The sequence below is a fragment of the Ambystoma mexicanum genome, chromosome 8 (assembly GCF_040938575.1).
Source record: "Ambystoma mexicanum isolate Mex_15411 chromosome 8, UKY_AmexF1_1, whole genome shotgun sequence".
Taxonomy (NCBI): Eukaryota; Metazoa; Chordata; class Amphibia; order Caudata; family Ambystomatidae; genus Ambystoma; species Ambystoma mexicanum.
In genome coordinates, this window is record NC_090929.1 from 1,727,662,707 (window position 1) to 1,727,685,037 (window position 22,331).

Sequence of the window (22,331 nt, forward strand, 5' to 3'; positions counted from 1 at the left end):
TCGTTAGATCTATTTCAGGATCATGCTGGCCCTGGATTTTTCAGGCATAATCTCTTTTCTGGTGCTTGGGGCCTTACCGGGTACTGCTCCTCCAACAAGTTAGCAATCATCCCAGAAGCGTCAGAGTCAAGCCATGCCTGGTTGACTTGGGACGCCTTCTCCTCTTTCTCCTTTGTCGCCACTTCTCCCTCTTTCCTCCCATTCTTTTTCCTACTCCTGCTTATCCAGGCTCTGCACCTCCTCCACCCCTACCATTCTTCCTCTTGTCGTATCCATCTCCTCCTCTGGTGTAGTCGCTCTATCCTTCTTTAATCTCAATTGTCTTCCACATTCATTCCAAGGCCCCAATGTTCCTCCTCGCACACCTCATGTGTCTCCAACTTTATCCTTGACTTTCTTCCCTCCACTTCCTTGTTGCTTTGTTTCACCTCCTCCATTTCTACTCCTCTTTCTCAATCATGTTCTCCTCTCCTACTCTGTTCAGCGCCTCTTCACCCCCTCCTTTCTGCACCCTTCCTCATACTCGCTCATGCATTTTCCTTCTCTTCAATCTTCCTCTTTGGCACCCTCTACTCTTTATACACTGATGGGATTACCACCAAGGCACTTAATTGGTGGTTGTAGAGCTCACCACAAAATTACAAACTTCCCAGTTGTTATTGGGAAGGAAGGACCATGCGCGGCTCCTCGATCCAAGATCATTTTTTGTAGTCAGCCACCTTGGAGTTACACTCTTCGATGCAGCAGCCACACTCTGAGTTTCTGAAGCTCCTCCCTGCATGTAATAGGTGAATGGAGGGATGTCCTGCCTTGCATTGGCTACAAGGAACCTTCATGATCAATACAGGCTGGTGAATGCCTCGTTGGAAACCACTTTACAACAGTACCAGTACCATGAGCTCCACAGATACCCGCAGCAGTGCTACGCGGTGCACTGGGGCCATTGTATGAAATCTCTTCTATTTCTCAAACATGTCTTTCTCTTCCATATTAACAGCAACTCCTCTCTGTATGGTATAAGTGGCATAACCTTCTTGGCTGGGAACAGTGAACCCCTCAGGACATACATAAGGAGCCTTATGTCACAGATGGCTCATGAAATACTCTGAGCCTCTCAGACGGTTTTATTAAGATTTCACTGGCCCGCATGGCTGCCCCCTTCTCTTTCTCTTGTCTAAAAAGCTCCTCCTCCCTAACACAGGTCTCACTAACCCCCAGGTTAGTAAATACTGATTATTGTACCCTACCGTCTAGTTTCTGAATTGTGCTTGAGTGAAGACCTAAGGTAGGATTCCTAATGTGTCTAACCTCCCTCAGTGAATTCCTAGGTTGTCCCTACACTATCCAGTGATCTTAAAAGGTGTATGGGATTTTGCCTTTCTGATGTACCACCCGACTCAGGCTCCTTCCTGTCATAACCCCACATACTCCTTTCCTACTCTCCACTCCTGCTACTCTATCACACTGTATACCGGTCCCAAGATCTCAGGCTATTTTCGCTGTAAAAAAGGGGTTGAAACACAAACTACCCCCGTCTACTATTCTTCAAATCGATAAACACCCCCTTTGATTCTCATTCTGTTATATTGAACAAACTATGTCACCATCCATAGCCCAGATTTAGAAAAATAATGATACATTTATTTGCTTTTCACAATTGATTCAATGCATAAAAAAATACACAAACACTTTTTCCTCTTTTTTCCTCGGGTTGCCTCATTGGTGGCTTTCTTGATCTGCCATCAATTTAAAGAGCTATTGTACTTTTTTTTTTTTAAACAAACAGACAAATCCAATTTTTTATACAAAATACTCTTTTTTCAGAAAACATTTTGCCAGAATGACGCGTTTCGGCCTATATTTTTACAGAATGAACCCTATCCTGTAGTGGGTTCTTCAATGTTGTTTTAGAGGCCTTCTTCAGGACAAGTGAAGAATTGAATTATATGTGAATGGTAGGTCTTCCAACCCTTATTTCGTTGTGTATCTTAGTTAAGTAGACTTGAACAGGGACTGATGTTGCTCAACTTTGATTAGCTGAAGACAGATGTGTCACTGATTCGAATAACAGTGATACCCCCATCATATGGCTCCTGATTGATCAGTAGGTTTGCTTCAAGTGGAATACCTCAGTTATTTCTCCTTCAGCTCTCGGGTCGGTACGATCCAAGACGCTTTTACTCGCTGCTCTCAGAACTTCTACAGGTTTACGTGACCTACCTTATATACAGGCTATTTTCTCCTGCCATCCTTACTTGGAAGGGGGAGGGGATCAACCGCCATTATCTAACGACAACCCACCTTCTATGGAGCAAAACACAACTAACCAATTCAGATTTGCAAAAACGTCTATTCGGGAGGTGGAGAAAGTCATCCTACAACTGCCAAGGCAACCTGTGTCCTGCACAACTTATAAAAGATGCCGCTAGAGAACCTTCCCCCTTTATAGTTAAACTCGTAAATGCCTCATTCACCTCAGGTACTGTGCCATCCAACCTGAAACAATCATGGGTACTGCTGTTGCTAAAAAAAAAAAAAACAATCCCTAGACCCCCTCATCCCTACTAACTACCGCCCCATTACGACAGTCCCCTTCCTGTTAAAAATCCTGGACAAGATTGCATATACCCAAATCCAAAAATTCCTAGAATACCACAAGCTCCTAGGAGCAAGGCAGTCTGACTTCCATCTACAACATGGGACCGAGACCGCTCTCATCGATTTGAATGCTCAAATTATTGAGTTAAGAGACAAAAGTCAAACAGCCCTCCTCTTACTCTTGGATCTCTCGGCCGCCTTTGACAATGTAGATCACAAAGTCCTCTGTAACCACCTAAACTCCGCTGCACACTTCTCTAAAGAAGCCATAATATGGGTTGAATCCTTCCTCAGCGAAAGGACCATGAGGGTGTTCTCCCCCTCAGATACAGCAGACCCGATCCTTTTGTGCAGCGTTCCCCAGGGCTCCTGTGCATCTCCGACACTATACAATATATTTACTAAGCACCTTTTTGATGATCTGGACCTTCTTGGTATCACCTACACTAACTATGCAGCTGATACCCAGATCCTCCTCCCACTTTCTGGGGATTACAATAAGGATTTGGCCTTGGTAAATAGGGTGTATCTCATCATCCAGGCATGGATGGCAATTCACGGTCTATGCCTGAATGATGACAAAACAGAGTTAATCATTCTTGGCACACATTCAAATCTCAAAAAACTAGGCCAGAATTACTCTGCCTTTGAGATCGACGGGAATTCTATTAAGGTAGCCAAGGAAGTGAAGACTCTAGGTTTCCATCTAGATGCCACCCTCTCCTTCAACAAATGGGTGAATTCACTGGCCTCAGCCACATCCTACACATGAAAGCTCATCAGAGCAGGTAAACACCATCTCCGACGACAATTTCATGATTTTAGCTAGAGCTCTCATTCTATCTAGACTTGATTACTGCAATGCCTTATATATTGGGGCAAACAAATACATCCCACATAGAATACAAATTCTACAAAATAATGTCTTAAGAGCAGCTCTTGGTATCTCTAGACAATCATATATTTCTAGACGATCACATATTTCCAAGATAAGGCGTAACAACAACTGGCTGTCGACCCAAGACAAAATCCTACTGAAAGTTGCCTCCCTCACACACAAAGCCCTGAACAATGCAGCTCTTGGTGGGCAGTCATAATGTCGACAGTCAAAATGTCGACAGTCAAAATTTCGAAAAATAAATGTCGAAAAAAATAATGTCGACAAACAATAATGTCGACATTTTTTCGATATTTTTTCGAAATTTTGTATTTATTGTATGAATAAATAAATATATATAACTAAGATATGTTGAGTATGAGGGGTGGGGGGTGTGGGGGGGTGGCAGGGGGTCTTGGGTGAGAGGGGTTGGGGGGACATCCCCATAGTAAATGATACTCTTTATTTATTTAATTATTGAATAAATAAATAAATATATAATTACTATGTGTTGAGAATGAGGGTGAGAGGGTGGTTGGGGGGGGGGGTGGCAGGGGGGTGTTGGGTGAGGGGGGGTTGGGGGGACCCCCCCATAGTAAATTAAACTCTTTTTGGTTATTTATTTATTGAAAAAATAAATAAATATATAATTAGAATGTGTTGAGTATGAGGGGTGGGAGGGTGGTGGTGGGGGGTGTGGGGGGGTGTTGGGTGAGGTGTTGATAGTTCTAAGTGACATTTTTTTTTCGACATTATGACTATTAAGACCGCGGCTCTTCCCTATCTAACTGATAGATTTGTAGAAAGAAGATCCTCCAGACCCTCAAGAATCTCCAATGCCAACACACTTATCATTCCAAGATTCAAACTGACCAAGGCTGGAGGCGCCAGCTTCCCTGTACGGGCAGCCCAAGTATGGAACTCACTGCCCCACACTATACGTGAGGAGAAATCCCCCACCACCCTTCTGATATACTACCAGTTACCTGTATAATATCTTGTATATAATTTACTGTATTACTGCTACGGCCTGTATATACTTTTAGCATTATGTGTAATTATCTAACTATGTAACCTAAGCTTCGCATATCCTGTACTGCTGCGCCCTCTTACCCTCGGGTCTGGTGCGCATTATAAATGAATAAAACAAACAAACTCCAGTTCAGTAGGCCAGATAACTGCAATGTGTTATTTGCATTGCTGCTCTAAGCAGACATGGTTGAGACTGTAAACCACAATCTGCATTATTTGAGACATGCAGCGCAGCACACATCATGCCCATCGTCTGAGCCAGTTCAGTCTGTCTTGGTGGGGTCCAGACCATATTAGGCAAATACCAGGCCCTGAGAAGTACCAAAAGGCAAACGTATATATCAATAGGGTCTTGCCTGTAGCCTCCACCTCACCTTTTGCTTGTTAATAGTTCTGATGATACTTTCTAAAACCATGCAAGACTATTTAACTTTTTGTGTCACTGACACGTGCAAGACTGAAGTGAGTAGCTTTGAGTATTGACATATAATTACGTAGGTGTGCCTGCTTTTGTGCCTGCACGTGCACTGTGCTATATGGAAGAACAGAAGCTACGAAGCAACAGAGCATTATATAAGGGGACACAGCAATAGGGTACAACAATGGGAATATAATTTGATAGACAAAGAGTAGCGATACACTGGGCTCAGCCAAAGTACGCAAACCTTGTCATCCATGCCACAGGACAAAATATGCATGCATGCAAGCCACCATTTGTGGCAAGTCCGAATCAGCATACAGACACTACAGCATTTTCTTAAGGGGATTTATTGTTTCACCACTTCAAAGTCCTACTCTGTCCCTGATGTACAAAGCCCTGTCCTAGAAAGAAGGCTAAATGGTGCTCGTCACAATGATGTCTATTCTAGGGTGGATTATGTCCCTACCACTTTGAAATACAAGGAAAATATAAAATGAACACAGGAAAGTCTCTTTCTCCCAGCAAAGGAAGAATGACAGACTTCCGACTCCCTCATGTTCTCTCTAAGTCACAAGTAAGGAGGCCTATGGGTCTTTGTTAGAGTTCCTATCTCTATATCAGTCTCTTCTCTTCTCCTCACCCTCTCCAGGTGGCATCAAAATATCAGTCTATTCCGTGCTACACTTCATTAGACAGTTCGTATCAGTCTTTGGTTAATGAACCAACCTTGGGCATTGTCCCACTCTCTATTCAGTGCCAAATAACTTCTCAGAGTTGTACAATTCGGAATTTGGTGCAACTGTAACCAGTGGTGGTTGTCAGGTTTCTCAAGTTGGCAACCTCTGATACCTCGTACTGGGACTAGGTTGCCCTCACCCTCTCTTGCACTTCGCTCTGGGGTTTCCCTGCTGGCATCTCAGCTTTCCATGGGAATCTCCACTTTCTCGAACGCCATGCCAGACACTGCATCTGATATCCTAAAACGCAACGCAAGTGCAGGGTGGCAGAGAGGAAATGGCATGCTTCATGTTCATCCTCTGACAAACTGGCCTGCCGCCTGCTCCAAAGGCAATACCGGCTCTCCGTTCTCACCAAGAAGAGAGCCCTTATCCAAGCCCGCATCTCTGCGGCATCTAACAATTCGGCTGAACTCTTTAAAATCTGCAAGGAACTGGCCAACCCTGCTGCAGTCTCTACCTCTCCTGTCCCCTCCCAGGCCCTCTGCACAGCACTGGCCTCTCACTTCATTTAAAAAACTCAGGACATCCTGTCCTCACTCTCCTCCTCTCACCTCCCTCCCTCTATTCCCTGCTCTTCCTCTGGCCCTTCTGCAGCCACCCCTCCTCCCTCCTTCTCTGCCTTTCCCCTTTTCTCTGCTGACGAGGTTTACAGAAGAGTCCAATCTATGAAAGTCTCGTCAAAACAGGTTCACCCCTATTCCTCCAAAACTATCAAGGACCACATCGACTCCCTGGCTCCTGCCCTGGCTGACTTCTGCAATCACTCCTTCGCCTCTGGAGTCTTCCCATCCCCCCTTAAGTACTCCCTTGTGCACCCTCTTCTTAAGAAACCCTCTTCCGACCTCTCCTGCCCGGCTAACTATCGCCCAATCTCCATCACAGCCTTCCTGGCCAAGCTCCTGGAGAAACTGGCCATCTCCCAGCTTAATCTCCATGCTGAATCTGTTGGTTGTCTTCATGACTATCAGTCTGGCTTCAGAGCTGCCAGAAGCACTGAAACTGCTCTCCTGAACATCCCTGAAGACCTGCTCTCCAACCTTGACTATAACACTCCGTGTGTTCTCATCTTGCTCAATCTCTCTTCTGCCTTCAATACTGTCAACCATGCCATCCTGCTCAACCGTCTCTGTGATAACCTGGGTATCACTGGTCAGGCTCTGGCATGGCTGACCTCTTTCCTCTCCAATCGACCCTCCGAGGTCCAATTGGGATCCTTCCTCTCTGACATCTTTTTCTCTACCTGTGGTGTCCCCCAGGGATCTAACCTCACTCCCTGGCTGTTCAACCAATATCTGGCACTCCTTTCCCACCGCATCGCCGCTATCTGCCCCAACTTTCAGTGCTATGCAGATGACACCCAACTCATTTTCAAGCTACCCTCGGCCTCCTCCTCTTCTTCCCTCATCTCTGACTGTCTGTCTGCTATCCAGGAATGGTGTGCTGCCAATGACCTCTGCCTTAATGCCAGTAAGACTAGATTCTAGTCATCGGCACACCCACGCCCTCCTTCCCTGCAGCTCTCTGGCCGGCCTCTCTTGGCCCTCTTCCTGCTCCAACCGGCAAGGAAAAAAACCTTGGGGGTCATCTTCGACTCCACACTCTCCTTCTCTCCTCACATCTCTGACGTCTCTAAGAAGTCACACTACCAGCTGCACTTCCTCAGAGGTATTCTTCCTTTCCTCTCCTTCCCCCAGAAGCTCACTGTCTCCAGAGCCCTGGTTCTCCCTAAGCTGGACTACTGTAACATCCTCTATCTAAATCTGCCTGCCTCTACTCTCCGCCCTCTGCAACTCATCCAGAACAGGACTGCGAGATGTGTCCTTGGCCTCAAGCCCAGGTGCCGTATCGCTCAGGACTGAAATCTCTGCACTGGCTCCCAGTGGCTGCGAGGATTAAGTTCAAAACCCTATGCATTGTCCACAAGGCCTTCTGGGGGCTGGGGCCAAAATACCTTCAACTCTCTCTTCCTAAATATCTTCCTTCTCGAGCTCTTCGCTCATCCACCTCCAACTCCCTCAGGGTCAGCCGCTTCTCCAAGCAACGAATTGGGGGTAGATCTCTCCGCGGCAGAGGCCTCCATCTGGAACAGACTTCCTGCCTCCCTGAAACTTGAGGAGAACCATCTCCGGTTCCGGAAGCACCTCAAAACCTTCCTCTTTGCCTCTGCCTTCTCTGTCCCTTTCCCAAGCTCAATTCCTGACTGAAACTGCACTGAATCTGCAACTGGGCCACTCTCACCAACATCGGTCCTTGGCCCAGCCACTCTCCCCTTGCATTGCCTCCCTGGCAACCCCTGCACTGCGGGACTGTCTCTGTATCCCTACAGCCCCCTTTCCCAGCACTTGTCTGCACTTACCTTGCACTTGTCACCAGCTGGCCCTTATTATTTATCGTGTTATTCTACCACCCCTGTACTGCACTTTCCCCTCTCCCTTTCCCCTTGCATTTTCCCTTCCCCTCTGCCCATGCACTTCAGCGATCTGAATGACACCTGGCCTAGTAAGATCATTGTCTTGTCGTCCCTTTGTCCCCCCTCCCTGCCTCGTCGCGCCTTGAAACACTTGCGTATAGGCGCGTTACAAATGCCATATCATAAATATAAAAAATCTCACCCTCACTCTGAAAAAGGGGCATGTTTGTCCTCTGTGTTTCCCCTTCAGGTTCTGATGGTGTCTGAAAGGGGTCAGTAGACAAGTCAAACAGCCCTGTAAGTATTTGTGAGCCACAGCACCGTACAATTCCCATATGACCACATGATCTTCTTGGGATATGGGAGGATAACAAATATCCCTGTCTGGGGACTTCCTGTTCACAAGTGGGGCCCCCTCCTGACCCCCCTGCCCCCCCTCACTCCCAGTGAGATCATTCTTGCCCTGTGGATCCTTCTAAGCCTAGTGGGTTCACCTCTCTAGTCCCAACGGGCGTGGCTCCCCCTTCGGGAGAAGGGACAAATGCCCTGGATGTGTCACACATTACACACACACACACCCACACCCACTTCCAAGGTTGCAGCTCATCACCTCTACCATATGGGTGTCCAGTCAATTCGTCGAAAAAAAACTGGTCGACTGCAATTTGGTCGACGCAATTTGGTCGAAAACCAAATGGGCGAATTTTTTTTTTTATTTATATATTTATTTTTCGGGTTTTCGTTTTGTAAAAAAAGGGTTTTTAGAGAAAAAAAGGGGGTTGGGGGGGGACCCCCCCCAAAAAAATAAAAAAAAAGGGTTAAAATAAAAAAATAAAAAATTCGACCATTTGGTTTTCGACCAAATTGGTTCGACCATTTGTCTGGTCGACCAATTTTTTTCGACCAAATGTCTGGTAACCTACCATATGTAGTCGTGTGATCCTGGCAGGCCACTGTAGCAGGCCCAATAGCTCGGCCCACTCCGTGACCCCAGGCTTGTCAGCTATTATGACCTAGGGAAGTGACAAATCCTAGAAGTCTCTCCTAACACTGCTCTGATGGACTCCTTAAATCGATCGATAGTAAATATGTCCTTAATATTCCTATAAGAGTAAGAAAACAATGCAAGATTAAAAGCCTTTCCGAGATGGTTCACATTACAAGTCATTTAGTTAACCGTATATAACACACTGATCATAAACCATTATAACTGCACCTAGTGACACCAGGGCCTGATCAATTTCCTTCATCACATTCTTATAGAGTTCCTTCTGCCATTCCTGCAAAAGCTTCCACTCCTCTGAAGAGAAACCGGCAGATGCATCATGGGAGGCAACCTGGGTCTGGAATAAACAAATAAAAGTCACTGCATGACTTACTCAGTAACTGCATTCACTAAAATATGTAACATAACAAATCAATTTGAATTAAGATTCTTTCTTTCTTTCACCATCACTCCCCTCATCTATCTAACCTTATTTTATTTACCAAAAAGACAATACTCTGCCGAGGATTTGAAGTGTGCTCTTCACTTTTGGGAGGGCAGAAGGAGCAGGGCGCGGTGGCCTCCGGAGGAGTTCTATGCAGGCCACTGTAGTACACACGTCTAGTTGGAGTGGCTGCTTAATGCAGACGGGTGTTTATTTGGCAACTTCCTCCATCGGAAAGTATAGGTACTGAGGTCATGTAGAAGGGAGAATTCTCCTTGCCAACTTGCTCATGCTGGGGTCTACTTACAGTTTTCTCTGACCTCAAAATCATGTATTGTGACCTGGATTCTTTCTGCACTATCGCTAAGGATTTCATTTTTCTAGACATTATGGTCATGTTCACCCTGGAATCGAGTCAGAGTGTTCAGAGTGTGCAACATTTGGCAGAGGTTATGGACTGCAACTCCCATCAGCCCTAGCCAGCATAGTCAATGGTGAGGGATCATGGAGGTCAGAGTCCTAAACATCTAGGGCACTGCAGGTTCAATACCTCTAAAGTTGAAACTAAATCATAAATAAAATTAGGCGTGCATACACATTGTATTACTTGCTCTTTTATTCTGGGTTGGGGCACAGAACGGTATTGCCGTTTCAACCAGCCCCATCTGCAGGCATGTAAGCCAGCATGACATTTTCATGCTGGCTCAAATTCATTTAATTCTGACGTAATCCACCTGCTTTTTATACCAGCTAAAAAGAGGTGAATTACATGGGAATCTATTGTAAATATTGCCTGCAGGGAGCAGGTCTTTTTTGCAGATCGCGTTATCGCAACCCAAAACAAATAAAAATGGACAGGAGTTACAGGGGTGCCCAGAGAAGTGGCGGACCAGAATAAAAGGGGGTAGGGCACAAGCAACCAGAACGGGGAGGGAGAAGAAGGCAGGGGGGGCCCTGGGGACACGACGCATGCTGCAGGCCAGAGTGGAAATAAGGTAGTGTAAGGGTGCAGAAGTAAGTCTCTGACATAGAGGGGGCCATAGTGTTTGCTATACACTTTTATTCAAGGATAAAAAGGAAAAGAAAATTCTATCTTGCCCCAGCTCTAAGAGGGGTTTCCCTGCCACAACGGAAATAACTAGTGTCAGAATGTCCACAGCAAAAGGCCCAATGTCCAGTGCCAAGATCCTAAATCTGTCCCTTACACATAAGTTAACTAAATCAAAGACAATGGGCCTCATTATAAGCTTGCCGGTACCGTTACCGGACCGGGAAACTACGAGTTCCGCTCGAAGGTGCCTTTGCGCCTGCTAGGTCTGACCTGCCTGGCGTACCGGCACCCGCGAGCAGAGCATGTCTGATGCACTGGCACCATTCTGAATGGTGCTGGTGCATCCAACCTCCCCATTCCCATTGAGCCCTATTGGGGCTCGAATGGGGAGCATTTTTTCCCAGCGCCCGCGAATGGGCAATTAATGGGTCCAGCGGGCCGTAATGACCTAGTAATTGCCCATTCACAGGTGCCGGAAAAAAAAAATATCACAAGTTTGGCGGCAGACTGCCAGTATTACCGGCAAGGCTACCGCCAAACTTGTAATGGGGCCCAATGGGCCTCATTAAAAGCATGCTGGTAGGGAAACAAGGTGCCGGTAAGCTAACCAGCACGTTGTTTCCGGACTGGCATACGTCTGCCTGCCGGAGCCGCCAAGCCCGTCAGCACTGACCATGCCGGACACAGCAGCCACGGTAGACAGACCGTCACGAAAGCACCGTTAATAACGGTGCCGGTGCTTCCAGGTTCCCCATTCCCATGGAGTCCTACGGGACTCTATGGGAATGGGGAATTACTATTTACCGGCGCCCGACTTTCCAGACCGCCAGGGTTGTAATACCCCGGTCTTACTGGCAAGTAAGGCACCAGCAAATATTTATGGGTCCGGCTGTAACCCACCGATAATACCGGCACGGTTACCGCCGGATCCGTAATGAGGCCCAATGTCTTCTTGGTCCAGAGGGTTGATTCCCTTCCCCTGGACAAAAGGCAGTTCTTGTTTTAACAGGATTTTCCCAATATAGTTTCAGCTAGTACCTGGCTGTTGGGGAGAGTGTCTCGCTCTCCTCAGCCTCTCAGGCTTGAAAAAGGTTGTTCCTTATGGTCCCAGACCCTGGTTGGTAGCTTTGGCTTCTTTTCGCTGTATAATGCGCTAACAGCCTGGATGTTTCCCAAGATCTAGTGTGTCTCTGGGGCGCCCAGAGTTTGTCTGGCTGTGGGCCCTCGGGTCCTGGCAAGGCCCCCCGACACTCTCTTTCCTCTTGGCAACCCTGTCAGCACCCGTCGGAAACTCTCTCCTTCCTCTTGGCAACCACGTCAGCACCCGTCTGGCTCCTCCAGGCTCTCGCGGTTCCTCCAAGGAGGACTTGACGATCTGTCAAGTACTTCTTTGGTTCTAACCATGGTTTTTATCTTGCTTCTTCCAATCAAAGGCTGTGAACAACTAGGCTAGTAAAAGGGGGTCAAATGGTTATTCAGTATTGCTCTGCACCTCCTCCTCGTCGTCTCAGTACTAAGTGAGTGCTGGTGTGGTAACTCACTAGGAATCTTCCTTGTCTCAGTAGTCTCTATAGGGACTACTTTAGAAAAGCACGTAGGGTAGGAGTGAAGAGGAATGAGGTGAAGGAAAAGTGGGGAAACTGTGGGAAGAGGGTCTAGGGTCATGGGATTGATGAAACTACCACATTCTCCCGATGTGGTAATCACTGGTCCCAAGGGGGTTTCCCTCCCATGAGATGCACCCACCAAGTGCAACCCCCAGGGGGGTCTCTCGGGTAGCAGTCTGACTACCTTGGCCTCGTGGAAAGGGGCTTGCTCTTCGGAAGCAGCGACATCTTGAGATTCGTCACAGTAGGCAGGGTCATGTTCCGCTTAAAGTGATCCATGGAAACATGACACAGAAACTTGCCTGCTATTCGTAAATGGCATTACTAAAAGTGGGTTTCACCTTCAAGGGCTTGTCCATGGCGAATATGGGCCTTCCCTCTGATAAAGACAACCTGATGACATTGGTAAAGTTGACCCCCCAAAGAAGGCGGCCACCCGAGGGAAGAAAAATCCAAAAGGGGAAACCCCTTTGCAGTTGAGGCAAATGGAATCAAAGCTGGTCATGTTTTTTTCTTCTAGGTATGAGGCAGCAGAGGATGATGCAGATAAGTCAGCAACCACAGATCGTGGATTGAATGCAAGGGAGCAGGGGAAAAAGGAACCAAGAACGGGGAGAAGGGGCAACAGGATCTGCAAAAACAGCAGCACAGGGAAATGAACCATCAAGACCATCCAAGAGCAACAGGTACCATACAAAAACCTACTCGCAATAAGGCGCAATTACCTGCTGCCAGGCCCTGCCTTTATACTCATATGGCGGCCGTGTCCCTGCTGCTTCTGAGCCGGAAGCGGAAGACCGCCCATCTTGGAAGAGGTGGTTCATGCATGGTGGTTGCCATCTTTAGTGTGGCCTCTGGCGGCTGTTCCAGCAACCGTGGATGAAACTGTGGTGAACCAACGCCAGGGCAGGATGAGGCCCCAAAGTCCACAGAACCACCAGCGCCGCCAAGAAAGCAGGTAAGGAGTGACAACTTTCAACCTCCAAAAGCAGGGGACACTGGGCTTCTCAGGGTGTCGTCGGTAGAACACTTAGACCAGGTGAGGTGCATGAACATAGGAAGCAGGCTCCCAAGATCTATTGCCATCTCAATCCACAAGACACTTCAAACGCAGTCCACGAATCCCGGAATCACAAATCCCGTTGATGAAATTCAGAATGGCCATCAAGCAAGACAGCTGGTGGAGAAACAGGATTCAGCATGTCCTTCATGGTGTGGAATGGCTTCCATAGAACGAATTTAGTGCCAAGTAGGGGGCAATTGAGACAAAAGGCAACTGCATTCCTTCTTTTCTCAATAGGAGAAGGTCCCAAATACCTAGGAGCTTGCTCGGAGGGCACCAGATGTGTAGATAACAACTTGGAAACCAACCACACTTTTAATACCAGCCTTAAACTGAAGGGGGTCTTGTCTTCTCCAGTCTTGCATCACTCTCAGATTGACAGCTGCAAGATCTTGGGCCACATGATGTTCCGGAGATGTTCATCCAGTGAAGGAACCTTGAAGTCTGGGCAGTGCAAAAAAAGGGACTTAACTTTGTCGAGGAGTGGATAGAGTTGTTGTAGCTGAAGTCAGCAGTAGGTAGCAGGTCTTCCGAGTTTACTTGGAAGGCCAAAGCAAAACAACTGATTTACTTCTCGAGAGACTGTTTTTGTCGCTCAGTTGTACTTTTTTTGTGCATTGTATCCTGGGAATAAGGCCCATTATATGTTTAAACTGGAACATAGAGGAGTCCAAAAGAGGGAAGTATACTGCGTACCTCGATCCAAAAAAAAATCTTGTCCTGAAGACCATGAAGCCAGAAATATCTTTCAGAAATACCTCAGCTATCTCTTTCTTGGTGGATAGTTTGGTTAAGTGCAGCGAAGTGGGCCAATTCAGTCTAATCCACAGTCGCCACTACAGTCGTGCATCCATTTGATGGAGGTAGATCTACGATGAAATCTGTTGAAATGACCATGGCCCTCATTACAAGTACGGTGGTATGGCAACAACGGTGCTGGTATCGCTACCAGCACTGTTGCTACCGTACCGCCATACTACGAGTTCTGCTCGCGGGTGCTTTTGCAGCAACCAGGTCTGGCCTGGTGGCCGTACCGGCACCCGCGAGCAGAACAGGACTGTAGCGGTGCTACCACCTTCCCCATTGAGCCCTATGGGGCTCAAATGGGAAAGATTTTTTTCCGGCGCCCAGAAAGGGGCAATTACCGGGTTCGGCAAGGTCGTAATGACTCGGTAATTGCCCTTTTCTGGGCGCTGGAAAAAATGAATACCGGCGGCAGCCGCTACCGCCAGCCTTGTAATGAGGCCCCATGTAGAGGTAGGGTTAGGAAAAAGTTACTTTGTCTCACATGCTATGACAGGGACTCTTGAACTGGGCACATGTAGAACAAGTAGCAAAGTACTCCAGCTCGTTCTTTGAGATCTCAGGTCACTGAAAATACCTATCAATGAGATGTTTTGTGGCTAATAACCCCCAATGACCAGCCACCAGGCGGTCATGGCGGAGATCAAGGGCCCATAACTAAAGGTTTCTGTTAGGAAGAAAATAATCTGTTTTGATAAAAACAGAAGACTGCCCTTTCTGGGAAGGTTCTAAAACTAGGCTGTACCTTGATCCAGGTGCAGTGGAGCTTGTTTGGCTGCTCACAGTGCCGCAGTAAGATAGGAAAACACATGATCAGGTGTTTTGGGTATTAAGGAGTCTGGTGAAAGTGATGAGTAAGTAATGGAATGATGCTGGTAAAGGGTTTATTATACAGCGTTTTCTATCCCAGGATTGTATGTTATTTGAAACCTGTATTGTAAAAAAAATTAAGGCCAACATGCTTGGCGGCTGTTGCGGCACGTAAGAAATATAGGGCGAGTACCCTCTTTTTTGTTGACGGAGGGGGGCCTGACTCTAGAGGGAAAGTAGGAAAGGAGCAAAAAGAAAACAGAGTACAGTCTACCCTCCCTACAACGCACAGCTAGTACTAAAAAACCTACATAAGGCTAGGAGATATTGAACTAGCCATATGAGATCACACTTGTGAAGTGAGAAAATTCAGGTAAAACAAAGTCCATTTTAAATAGAAAAACATTAAAATCACAAAAGGAGCAGACAACACCTTTATCTTTCAAAATACAACTATACAAAATCAATACATAGTAACAAATACAGCGTTATTAAATGTACTGTAAAATATTAACAGCACGCTATTAATATTTTACAGTACATTTAATAACGCTGTATTTGTTACTGACTTTGTTCAAGCCATCAGTACTACACGTACAGTGACAATGGGCCTCAATACACGGTAGGCGGTAAGGGCCTTACCGCCTTACTACGAGGACCCTTTGCGGGTTGGAGAATTTAACGCCTGCTTTTTGCAGGCGTTAAAAACCAACCCGCAAAGGGACCAGGGAGCTAATTACGGTACCGCAATTTGTGGTGCCGTAATTAGCACGTTCCCCATTCCCATTATGCCCTATGGGGCAAAAATGGGAATGGGGAAGGGCAATGGGGGAAGGGGAATTACCACCCCACCAACCTTGGAATAGGGCGGTAATTCCCCTTTCCACCAAGGCGGTGCCGGTATTTTACCGGCATGGACCAAGGTGCTAATAGCACCTTGGTCCACCGCTGTCCATGTAATGAGGCCCTAAATGAAAGGGGAGAAGTATCGACATTGTGTTGTGCATGCATCAAACATGAAAGTGTACAGGTGTGACTGAAGCCGTTACGCAGTTAGAGCATGCGCGAGTGCAAGCCCTTGACAGGCATGCCACAATTTTAGAAAATCGATCCAGTGCATGCATGAAAGCAGCTATTCTGTACAATTATAAACAAGAAAACAAGTACCACAATGCACCACAACAGATTGAAAACATGTAGCAATAACACAGCCAAGCGAACACACAACACCTGATGGACAGACAGGGAACAATACTGTACCCACCCACATAACAGTGTACGTCAACACACCAATTGTCCATGTGCCCTGCCTGTTAGAACCACACAATCACACATGCTTCTCATTTCTAATGTAAAAGTACACTAGTACATGGACTTCTTGTTAACTTTTCCTTCATAACACAAGAATGATAGATGCAGCTGTTCAATTTCCGTCTTTGGTACTAACAAGGTCGGAGGTCATGTTGCCTGTGAATGCCACTGCAGACCACACCCCACACGCATTTTGACATAGTGCATTTCAGGTACCTGATACAGGACAAATGTTGCCCCCTGTCGCCATGGTTGATGGCACCTGTGAGGCAACCATACAACATCCACGGGCAGGCATACAATCGTGCCCATGTACGTACTCGGGGCACAATTGAACAGACATTTGGCCTGTTGAAGGCAAGGTACTGCTGCCTGAGCAGACTGGGGGGCGCACTGATCTACAGTCCGGAAAAGGTGGGAATAGTGCTTGCCTGTGCCATGTTGCACAACATATGCATCAGACGCAACGTCTCCCTGCCCCCCGACATGGACATACACCCATCTGAGGCTGATCAGGAAATTGGCCAGCGATGTGACCGAATGGATGGACGTGTGGCACAGGATGAATGTTGACACCACTACTTCTAATCACCTGTCACACACGTGGAATAACGAATGTCCAGTCATCATTTCAGATTTCCACACCAATTATATTTTGTGCTTAGAAACTATGTACAAATGTTAAATTGCAATACTATACTGTGGACCCCACCTATCACCCCCATCTATCCCTCCCGAAACCCCCTCACCAACTATCCATCCCCACAACCCCTCAATAACTATCCCCCACCCCCTCTCCATCTATCCCACCCCACACTCCTAACCAACTTGCCCCGCACCCCCTCTTTCCCTCCCCATCCCTCCTCCCCAACTATCCCTCCCCAGACAGACATGAATGATAGTACTTTTTGATGACAGTGCTGTGTCAGGAACATGGTGCACACATGCTTGTGTCTGGGATACTGTGCGGGTGGATGTGTGATGTGCCTACATGGTGTGTGCAGTGGCGCTTCCGTGGTGTACTTGTGTTTTCTGGGTAGGGTGTTATGGGTGTGGCACACAGGCTGTATGATGTGTTGTGGCTGGTTGTGCCATGGATGTGTTACACATGTGCCGGTTCCTGTGGCACTTACTGCGTCGGTGATGATTTGGCGACATGGGTCGTGGTGGATTGGACGAGAGGGTCACATTTTTCCTTGGTGTGTGCAGCTGATCATTTGTTGGTGGTGGAGGTGCTTGGCACCGAAGCGACTGGTAACGACACAAGTTAGGCTGTGGCAGGGGGGATGTGTGTCCGAGTGCCTGCAAGAGCATCTTGTGAGGACGATACAGGGGGCCTCTGTTATGTTCACTGTTTGGGTGGGGGCAAGGTGTATGTGGATGTGTGCAACCAGGTAGCAGGGGCGGGGGTGTCCGGCATGGCTCTACTGGCATTGTGCACGACGTACTTGACGTGTTTGGCAACTCTAGCGTAAGCACGGTGGACAAGGAGGTTGTTGTGACATTGAGGTTATGGATACTCACCAGCCGCCTCGGATGTCACGACTCCGGCCTCTGCTGCACCAACTCCCTCAATTGATTTGAGGTGCAGCACACTACTGCAGGTCTCCTCCCAGGACTGCAGGTGGATGGGGAATGCTGTGCCACCTCACCTCCTGTGGCCATGCACTGGGCCGACAGGAGGTTTCGCACCCTCAGACGCAGGTCGCCCCACCTTTTATGGCAATCACGCACAGTGCGGGTTGTTGACCCAACTGCAGTGACCTTCTGGGTCACCTCCTCCCATATTGCCTTTTTCGTAGCTGGGCCTGTCTTCTGTGGTCGGTACTGAAGAGTTTGTCAGCATGCTCCACTATTTTGTCAGCAAGCATGTTCAGTTCGGCCTTGCAGAAGCATGGCTTGCGCCTCTGGGTTGCAGGTACCCTTGATGTCATGTCTCTTGCTCTGCTTCTGTGCTCTGGATGGCGGTATCACTCCTGTGCTCAGAGGATTGCGTTTTATGATTGGCCGCCGGTCGATTTCCTGTTCCGGCGAACACCATTTCCAGTCATGGTAATAAATGGCACAGTTGTTACCGGTGCCGATGGGAACAGGAGCGTGGTGCCGCAATCGTAGTCACCGGCACCGAGGATGGTGGTGTTGGGATTTTGGGGAATTACCGACCCCACCGTTTCCGGCATGCCCATGCGCGTGCACACCAGCATGGAATCAACCGTTGATTCCGGCAGCAGTGCTTCACGGACACGGTTGCACCGGCATGCCGGTAATTCCGTTTTTTTCCGCCTGACCCGTAATGTGGCCCAGTCTTGATGCTTAGATGATCCAAAAAATGTTTTTAAACAGAACACAAAGGAAAAAAATTCAATAATAATAAAAGAGAACTTATAAACAGGTTATGCTTCCGTAACCAAGGTAATTCCAGAATGATGGGAAAGTGTGTGATCCTCATAACAATGAAGATGATTTCAAGTTTTATATGCATGGGTGCAGTATTCTGTTACTGGGCCCGAATGGGAACAGCCGTTTCTTTTGGAAGAGAAGGAATCTATAAACGAGCTTCCCATTGTGCATCAATAAATTTCCTGCAGTCCTGGAATCCACCAGGACAGGAAGCAGGCCACAGGAAGTCTTACCCCAGTCAAGCGCAATTTGTACCACCGGGAGACTCACTGAAGTCATTCTGGGCGCATTGGGGGCTGGGGGGGCCTAGATTCAATACCAATCAGTGTCCCCTCTAAGATTTGAATTGATCGTTTTCTGACTTTCTCCTGGAGGCTAGAAGGCAAGCCTTGACAATGTGCCCATTTGATCTGCAATACATAGACCGAGCAGTCGGCGACGAGATTGCATTGTTCCTCCAGAGTCAGTAGACCCTGGTGGTTCCCAACTGCATGGGTTCTGAAGTATCCTCTTTATAGTCAATTGAAGTAACGATCTTGAGAGGGCTCAGCAGGGTACTGGATCTGGTATGCCTTTTCTCCATCTGTCTTTCTTGTACGAGGTAGTCGAGTTGGAGAACCATTATGACCAGGTCCCCGAAACTCAATGGTCTAGGTACTTGAGCCAACTCGTCCTTCAGGTCGTCACGTTTGCCTCACCCGAAGAGAGAACAACAGGCTTTTTCTGGCCATGCTGTTTCTTACACTCATTGCTTAAATTGAGCACTATATTTTAAGAGAGTTTGGGCAACTTGACAATCCAACAGGCATTCCTGGGTTTAATATGTGAGCTCTAGCCACCCAAACATGGCACGAAATGTCTGTTCCCAGGCCGCCAGACTCATAATGAGCCAGTGGCACCAGGAAGTCAGGCGTCGGTAACATTTTACGGGTCTGGCGGCAGCCCACCGGTAGGACCGGCAGGGTTACCGCCGTACCCGTAATGAGGCTCAGTGTGATTAAATGATTTGCCCAGGATTACACACTTTGGTAAAATGGTGAAACCACGATGTGGACAATTTAAGCAACTGAACATATCTTCCCAGGTTTAGTTGATATAGCCATTTAGGTTTTGCTTTGCATTTCATGTGCTTAAATAACACTTTAAAGCAATGCTTTGTAGGCAAACCACATAACTTAATAAACTGACCTTTCATAGTAAACTATACACTATATTCGGGACCACCATCCATGCCGCTAGGGTGAGTTGCGCTGTGTTCCTAAGGCCAGGGCTTTTAGAAAGCCACTTTCTGTGGCCATTTTGCAACAAAAAGAAATGTAAAAACATTTTTTTAAAAATAAATAAATTTTAAAAAGCACACCTAGTGCACTCAGTGCTTTCAGGCCTCCAGTCCCCATGTTTCCTCCTCCCCAAGGCCAAGCCCGCCTCTCAACCCTCCCGATTGGCTCGCTTCTCCATATCTAGGATCCTCCCAGAGCAGCACCCTGCCCGGCAGCCCCTGTGGCTAAGGACAGCTCCTACAATGGGGGCTCCAGAGAGTGTCTGCGGGTGTCAGCAGGGGAAGCCAGTGAAGCCAGCCATCAACAGACACCAACAAAAACAAGTGTGGCAGGGGTGGGGTGTAGAGCAATCACTCTACTCTAGAAAGCCCCCGCTACTCTAACTTACCTTTCCATAACATAATCTGCCATAGACTTAAACCATGCATACCTAGAAAGATTCATGAACAGCAGCCTGAATCTGTTAAGGACAGAATTGTAAATGTTGCATTGTATTGCAAACTAACATACTTGTCAATGTAAACAAGTGACATGGCTAGAGAGAACAGTGAAAATTGGCCTGCGCCGCATCTAGATAGGATTGTGAATGTTAGCATCTGCCACCTACAATTGAGAACATTAGCCTTCACCGTATCTAGACAGGACAGTGAATTCACCAATGTTAGCATGTGCCACACTTAGACTGAACTTTGTAGGTCAGCATGTTAAATGTCATATAACCCACTAACCAATATAAGCTCAAACTCTCTGCATAATTATATCACTGAAAAACTCACACAACCATCTCTCACACAACAAGCTGCACACACTTCACCACACCGCAACACATAAGCTGCTCCAACAGCACATGCAGGCTGACACCGATCCAATACTTGCACCGAGGCTCAGCCTCGGTGTCCCCCGAGTTGAAGCTGCCAACAGTATACCACCCCTCTCAATATCCTACTCCCTCTTCCCCTTACTAATCCTTCCCACCTTCTCTTTTACAGATCCGCCAGAGCGCTTGGGGGCCAATTCCGTTGGTGACCGTGCGCATACATTGTCATAGAAAAATGTTGAGCAATAGGAGTATGGCTTTAGTTTTATTCTCCCCATCCTGCATGCAAAGTCACAATAGCATCATGCAGATTAATGTGAGCTCAGCAAATCCCCTTGGGTTTTAAAGCCATAGTCATTATTTCATAAATTATGCAACATTATACACCCTTGTCACTGCTGATCACCCCCATGCACGTGTTTTAAGGGTCAAAAGTCCTGCTATTAGTCCCCCCTGGCATGAATGTCTACTAGCTTGCATTGTAATGATCTGCGCCAGGACAATGAGGGCGCTGAGCAGGAACCCCTTGCCCTGCAAGCAGGACCCCTACTGTGTGGGTGAGGTGGCCCACTGGCAACTGGGCCTGGTTCTGAGGGGGGGTGCCCTGCTCCTCACCCTCCCCCCCCCCCCAATGCCACGACGTGCGTCACTGGCATAAGCAAGGCCAGTGTGGCCAATGACGTCGCTCCGTTATGGTTCACTGGACTCTTGTTGGCGGCACCGCAGGAGCACTTAACTGCCCAGCCCCCTGGAGGCCCCTACTCACCGCATCTGAAGGGTGCTGGGACATCTTGCCCCTGTTTATTCTGGTATTTATCAAGGGAACGATCAGGACCTGAAGCGTGACTGGGCAGTGGGGGGGGGTGTGAACCCGAAGAATGTGCCCCAGGAGCGAAGCCTGGGTGTGACAGCGCCCAAACGCTCACATCCGCTCCACTGCGCATGCGCCGAGAGGGCGGAGCGACTCACTGCGCATGCCCTACGAGGGCCTCACGACTCACTGCGCATGCTCATGAGAGCCGAGGGAGTTAGTACTCATGCCCCATGGAGCGCGGTCACTGCACTTACGTTGCCAGGACTTCCTACTCACTGCGCATGCTCGTGAGAGCCGAGGGAGTTAGTACGCATGCCCCATGGAGCGCGGTCACTGCACTTACGTTGCCAGGACTTCCTACTCACTGCGCATGCTCGTGAGAGCCGAGGGAGTTAGAATACATGCCCCAAGAAAGCAGAATTCACTGCGCATTCCCCACGGAGCGTGGTCTCTGCACATGCGCCACGAGAGGTGCTCTGCTTACTGCGCGTGCCCCACGAGAGCACTCACTGCGCATGCCTCATGAGAGAGTTACACGTCGCCCGCACGCCCTATGAGAATTGTACTCCCTACGCAGGCACCGTATGGGCGCACTCACTGCGCACGCGCCATGACATGACACCTATCTGCGGGGCATGCGTAGAAGCAGCACACCATCCCTTTCGCTAGGAGAGCGCATCCCTGTCTACATTGTGTCGAGATGTGTAAAGATCTCTACACGTACTTCTTACATTCAAATAATGGACGGACGCAGAGTCTTCATTAACACATCTTTATTCGTATCCCTTACTCAGGAACTGCCTGACACACGTCATATCCTGTCCCTCCCCTTCCTGCGGCCCGTGTTCCTCTCCACGTGACCAGGG

The 22,331-nt window shown here is 47.9% G+C and overlaps 1 protein-coding gene across 1 annotated transcript in view; it reads right to left on the reverse strand.

Annotated features, from left to right (window-relative positions):
• LOC138473372 (zinc finger protein 75A-like) overlaps positions 1–21,599 on the reverse strand; it is a 277,160-nt gene extending 255,561 nt beyond the window's left edge. Inside the window, exons 1-2 of the mRNA XM_069612061.1 lie at positions 21,418–21,599; positions 9,295–9,421 (exon numbers count right to left, since the gene is read on the reverse strand). Coding sequence (XP_069468162.1) covers positions 9,295–9,421; positions 21,418–21,441 — 151 coding nt within the window. The 5' untranslated portion in view covers positions 21,442–21,599. The remainder of the gene's footprint in view (positions 1–9,294; positions 9,422–21,417) is intronic.
• Between the last annotated feature and the right edge of the window lie 732 nt (positions 21,600–22,331).